Source organism: Piliocolobus tephrosceles, chromosome 20 (assembly GCF_002776525.5).
Source record: "Piliocolobus tephrosceles isolate RC106 chromosome 20, ASM277652v3, whole genome shotgun sequence".
NCBI classification, from domain to species: domain Eukaryota; kingdom Metazoa; phylum Chordata; class Mammalia; order Primates; family Cercopithecidae; genus Piliocolobus; species Piliocolobus tephrosceles.
Window position 1 is genome coordinate 44,494,988 of NC_045453.1, and position 6,177 is coordinate 44,501,164.

Consider the following 6,177-nt stretch of genomic DNA (forward strand, 5'->3'; position numbering starts at 1 on the left):
TGCCACTGAATCGCCCCATTGACCTGCCACACCGCGAGACTGAGCGCCCCATACTGGGCTGATGCCCTCTGAAGGCACAGGAATGGGGCAGGGGTACCCATTTTGAGCAGAGGAAAGGGTAGACCTTGGGGAAGGAGAAGGGGTGCTGGGGTGCCACGCTGCCGCTTCTGTGGCCACCTGCTAGGAGCCCCGGGTCTGTGCATGCAGAAGGGAGGAAGCTGAAGGCAGGTAGCACGGGGTGCAGGACTCCTGTGCGGCTGGCCCGGGAGTTCGGGAGAATGCCACGTGGGAGCTTTTCTCCTGCAGCTCCAGTTCTAAGGGCCCATCATCTGTTGTCCCCACCTGCCCCAGCAGGGCCAGAGCAGTCCTTATGCCCAGGAGTGGTACCTCCCAGGTGCGCAGAGGGAGCCGAGTCTGCCAGGCTGCCGGCTGGGCCCTGCCTCAGGTGGGCCGGGCCTCCTCAACTGTCCCAGGCCAGGTTCCATGTCAGGCTCTGGGGAAGCCAGCTGAGGCGCAGCCCTCAGACTTCCTGCGGAAGGGGCTAGCAGCCCTCCCCAGCCCCACGGCGTTCCCCAGCGTGGCACAGGTCACTGGCCTGGCCATTCGCAGCCCCGTCTTGCAGCTGTAGCCGAGTTCAGGCAGCACCAGAGGACTGGCCCGTGGTGTTCCTGGAATGAAGTTCACTGTGGAGGCAGGACTCACCCAGCTGCCACCCAACAGACAAACCACTGCTCCTCCCTGGACTGGCTTCCCAAAGCCAGACCCTGGGTTTGGGCCGTTGGGTGAAGACGACCAGAGCCCACAGAGTAGATGTGAAGTTCAGGTTAACGTGGCCCATAGACAGCACAACGGGACCTGAAGCCCCTCACAGACAGCTGCGCTCAGACGAGCTTCCTCAGGTCGTCTCCATGTGATCCTCTGGAACACGGGCACCACGATGCTGCGCCTGCTAGCCGCACCTATGGCACCCCGAGAAGGAAGGGGTGCGGAGAAGGAAGCTGTGCAGCGAGGGCAGGGAGCCAGTAAGGCCTGAGGGGCAAGTGCGGGGAAAGCGAGGTTTTGTTATAGAAGCCACTCCAGGCCCTCCGCAGATGCCATCACTGCGCTTCCTTCAGGGTTGGGTCTGACGGGAGCTCAGAGCCCAAAAGAAATGCTTTCCGTCTTGGCCCTTTCAAATCTCACCCCTAGCACTGAACAAGGTCTAACCTTTGAATTTCTGATGTTAGAAATGTTGTGGAAAGATGATCCAATTACAGTAAGAGAAATGAAGTGAATTCTCCTGAGGTGTTGAGAATAGCTCAGGAACAGAAATGAAGAGGTCTTGAGTTTTTGTCCCAGTTCTGCCACCTGTGAGTCGACTAACCTTAGGCAAGTTACTTCACCTCTGGGCTGGTTACTGAGGGTACTGGCCAGAGGCTCTGTAAGTCCCTTCCCCAGGGCCCTTTTGGGACTGTGCAGAACCCAGAGAGCCCTCAGTAACAAAACACAGTACTCAAGCCTGCCTTCCACCGAAACCCTGGCTCCTGGAATACTCCCCTTGCCGGCCATAATGCCATTACTGTCCCTTCCAGCTGCAGCCCAGCTGGAACCCAGTCTAGAGCCCGTTCTCAATTTCAGAAATGCCCCAAATCACCAAGAAGTGATGTGTGTTGGGCGTATTCAGTCTCTGGTGGTCCCAAGGGCAATTACAGTCAAGAAACAAGTTGCACTTGCTGGGCCTACAGCAGCCAGTACTCTGCAGAAAGGAAACCACCAAACGAAACCTATGATCCAAGTCACCGTGTCCCCTGTTTTTGCAGAGTAATATTGTCTGAGATAACTTCACAGTCAAGCTCTGATTGAATTCTGTTAGCAATGGCTTTATTTGCTGCTTTGTCAGGCCAAGAGAGTAACCGCTAGATGAGACTAAGTTAGCTTTCCACAAATACATTTTTGCAGTGCGTTAGCATTTGTGAAAAGGTAAACGTATTTTCTGGAAGCAGAGTATACTTGCAGTTTTGTTCCTGACCAACAGCAGACCAATCAGCTGAGGTCTGAACCCTAATTTTGTACCAGAATCACCCTGAGTGCTTGTGAGCACAATTCTTGGGCCTCAGGAATCCACTAAGACTTTCTCAAAAGCTCCCCTAGAGAAAGAGTAACTACTAGCATTTTATTGAATTTCTGGAATGAGTTCTAGATGTTTACATCACATCCCTTTATACGGTTTGAAATGCTTCCCAAAGAATGCACCTCACACACGCACAACAGTGCCACACTTAAGCCGACACCACAGGAAAAATGTCCTCCTTCTAAAACTCCTTGACGAAATATCTGGCTTTACCTACATGGCTGACTTTTGAGTACGGCCGTCTTGGACTTACAGCACTTCCCTGGAAGCCTGTTCATCACCATCACTAGCAGGACACAGTGGCTCACACCTGTCATCACAGCACTTTAGGAGGCCAAGGCAGGAGGCTTGCTGGAGCCCAAGAGTTCACGGATGCAGTGAGTTATGATTGCACCACTGCACTCTAGCCTCGGGGAAAGAGACCCTGTCTCAAAAAACAAAACCCACGCTGAAAGCATCGCTACACAGTAAAGAAACAAGAAATTCAGGATGAATGACAAGCAGCCAGCACTATTTTTCTAGACAATTCTGAAATAAGTATTTTGATTAAAGCATAACCTTGTCTCACAAAAGCCTGGCACGTGGATCAACATTAAAATGTTCCCCATCCTAGACTGCACTTACACAAACCTAGATGGCATAGCCTACTACACACCTAGGCTGTGTGGTAGAGCCTATTACTCTTAGACTACAAACCTGGACAGCATGTTACTATACTGAATACCGTAGGCAACTGTCACACAATGGTATTTGTGTTTCTAATTACAGCAGAAAATACCTTGCAATTATATGGGACCACCATAGTTTATGTGCAGTTTCTGACATGTAATAATGCAGAGCTGTGTATCAAAAGGCTAACCATGTGATGGTGTGGTAGGACAATGTACAAGTTCCCTTTTCTCTATTTTCTAAATTTTAAATGTGATTACCTTTATAATTTTGTGTAATATTTATTACACTTATAGTGTAATAAACATTGAAAAATTCCCCAACTTTTACACCAACTTTCTTATTCACCAGAGGGAGCTGTGACTTTTTTTGAGACAAGGTCTTGCTCTGTCATCCAAGCTGCAGTACAGTGGCATGATCTTGGCTCACTGCAGCCTTGACCTCCTGGGCTCAAGTGATCCTCCACTTCAGCATCCAAAGTAGCTGGGACTACTGACCACCACACCTGGCTAATTTTGTTTACTTTTAGTAGATGAGATCCCACTATGTTGCCCATGCTGATTGTCAAACTCATGGCCTCAAGCTATCCTCTTGCCTCAGCCTCCCAAAATGCTGGGATTACAGGAGTGAGCCACCACACTCAGCCAATCGTAACTCTTAATTATTGGAAATACCCAAACCTCAATGACTTACCCCATATGGAAGGCAAAATCTTACATTCCCAATTCACACATAAATAATTACACGAGAGGTAAGTCAAAAATGCTTCCTTTATTACACAAAGCCAATACTGCTACTTCTAAGTTCAACTGTTGGTGCATCTCTATATCGTTCAAAGTGTTGTGCCCGCGATATGAACAATGACCACTTCCAAATGTCAGTGAACAGTGCCTCCCTGTGAGTGTCATCATGGTACCTCTCCCCATTGCACACGAGTCAACAAACTGCTCTAGAAAATTAAGTTCTCCCAGGCCCAGAGTAAACATATACTCAATATTCTTCCATACTTTATTATACTATAAGAAGCAAACTTCTGAATGAGATACAATTAAAGATACCACAGGTGTCCTAGTTTGTCAATATTGTTTTGCCATTTTCATTAACAAAGCAGATTACAATGTAGCCCTAATTTGCATTATAATTTATTACAAGACACTGCACATTCTCCTGAAGACACACCATGATTTGCAAGATGCCAGGTCACTCTCCCAATCAGTGAATGGTGAGCTCACTGGCAGGTGCAGGGCTACTTCCTGTATTCCAATGATGTGCTTGAAATAGTGCTTTTGCAAGATCAGCGTGGATTATGTGGACACAATTTTGAAGCAATCTCCATTACACATTTGGTAGAAGTAAAATACTGCCTGACTTAATCTTACTATTAGTGTATTAGTGTTGTTATATTATAAAGACATATTATATTCCATTATTCTGCTTAGCTCAAGGAAGAATAAAGAATTTGGGCCAAAATTATAACCAGATTATGAGCAATTTTCTAAGCAAAAGAAACAAAGTAAATGCTGAGGTTACTAAAGATGTAATAATTCTCTTCACATGGCCTTTACTGTTTTGTGAACTGCATAATTTAAAATCCTGAGCTTAACAAAAATCTTTATAAATCAACTCATCAAAACAGGCATATGGCCAATAAGAATTTAATTTCACACCAATAAAACTTTAGACTTTAGATTTATTTAGGGGCTGTTTGCATATGTTTATAGAATATTTCGTTTAAAAGATGACGAGACAGCTCCCCCTCAGTGAGACCCTGGCCTAAATATATTTGCTTTATTTATATAGCAAGAGAATAACATTAAACATGGAAGCTTTCAATTTGTGGCACTGAAAGACCTACACAGGGCATCCTTCAAAGGCTACAATTAAGGATCCACCTAATTTTTCAGCAATACAAGCCCGATTGAGATCTTCTGGTCCATTTGCTTGACATTCATGTTTTATGCCTAGAGAGGAAAAACACAATTCTATTTAGAATTATGGCAACAGTTTATCTCTTTCTCTAAGATATCAAACTTTTAAAAGACCAGTTCTAATCTGGATAAACTGGGGTATATACAAACACAGAATACTACACAGTAATGAGAATAAATAATTGTAACTACATGCATCAAGATAGATGGGCCTCACAAACGGCATTCACTGCAAGAATCCAGATTTAAAATGCATATATTCTATTATATATATAGATATAGCATACAAAATCAGCCCACACTAACTTATGCTGTTAGAAGCCAGGGTGCTGGCTACCTTGAGGAGGAAGGGGCAGGCAGAAAGAAGTGCTATGAATTGAAGGGAACAGCACCAGAGAGGCTTCTGCGGTGCTGGTCATTAGATTAAGAAATAACCATTATGTTCACTCTGAAAAATTCATCACATTCTACAATAATTTGTGACATATACTTTTCTATAGATATGTTGTACTTCGCTACAAAGCTAAAAGGTCTAGTAAAAAAATTTTCTTGGTTTTTAAAATATAAAAATACAAATTATTTTTGATTGCACAGTTGATTTTGTCAACTGTATTGAAAAGCAAACAGCTGGCTCTTCAATGGTATTACACTACACATTTATAAATCGATCACAATGAAAACTATGTGAAATATTAGTGACTGCTTTCTTAGAACAATTACACTACCAACTGCAAAAACGAGCTCAATTATGGATTACATACAGTAGCCTCTCTATAAATGGCCACTGTCTTTTAAATAGCTGCACGGTTATTCCCATCATTTAAAGACCATTTATTTCTCAAGCTGCTGAAAGCACAGGAGGTCAGCTTTTGAGCTACTCAGGACTGATCTGAGAAAGCCAGTGGATGCTTTCATTAGAAAAAAAAAGGTAGCATGGTCACTATCTTTTTTTTTTTTTTTGAGACGGAGTTTTGCTCGTTGCCCTGGCTGGAGTGCAATGGCGTGATCTCAGCTCACTGCAACCTCTGCCTCTTGGGTTCTTGGGTTCAAGCATTCTTCCTGCCTTAGCCTCCCAAGTAGCTGGGATTACAGGCACGTGCCACCACGCCCAGCTAATTTTTTTTTTTTTTTTTTTTTTTTTTTTTTGAGACGGAGTCTCGCTCTGTCGCCCAGGCTGGAGTGCAGTGGCCGGATCTCAGCTCACTGCAAGCTCCGCCTCCTGGGTTCACGCCATTCTCCTGCCTCAGCCTCCCGAGTAGCTGGGACTACAGGCGCCCGCTAACACGCCCGGCTAATTTTTTGTATTTTAGTAGAGACGGGGTTTCACCGTGTTAGCCAGGATGGTCTCGATCTCCTGACCTTGTGATCCGCCCGTCTCGGCCTCCCAAAGTGCTGGGATTACAGGCTTGAGCCACCGCGCCCGGCCTTTTTTTTTTTTTTTTTTGAGACAGAGTCTTGCTCTGCCGCCCG

General features: G+C 45.3%; 1 protein-coding gene across 2 annotated transcripts in view; it reads right to left on the bottom strand.

The window, feature by feature from the left end:
• Positions 1-3,531: 3,531 nt before the first annotated feature.
• The window catches only part of DSTN (destrin, actin depolymerizing factor), a 36,872-nt gene continuing 34,226 nt past the window's right edge, over positions 3,532-6,177 (bottom strand). For both annotated transcript variants that reach the window (XM_023217812.2, XM_031934700.1), the window contains one exon: positions 3,532-4,740. In XM_023217812.2, the coding sequence (XP_023073580.1) occupies positions 4,631-4,740 (110 nt within the window). In that variant the 3' untranslated portion in view covers positions 3,532-4,630. The remainder of the gene's footprint in view (positions 4,741-6,177) is intronic.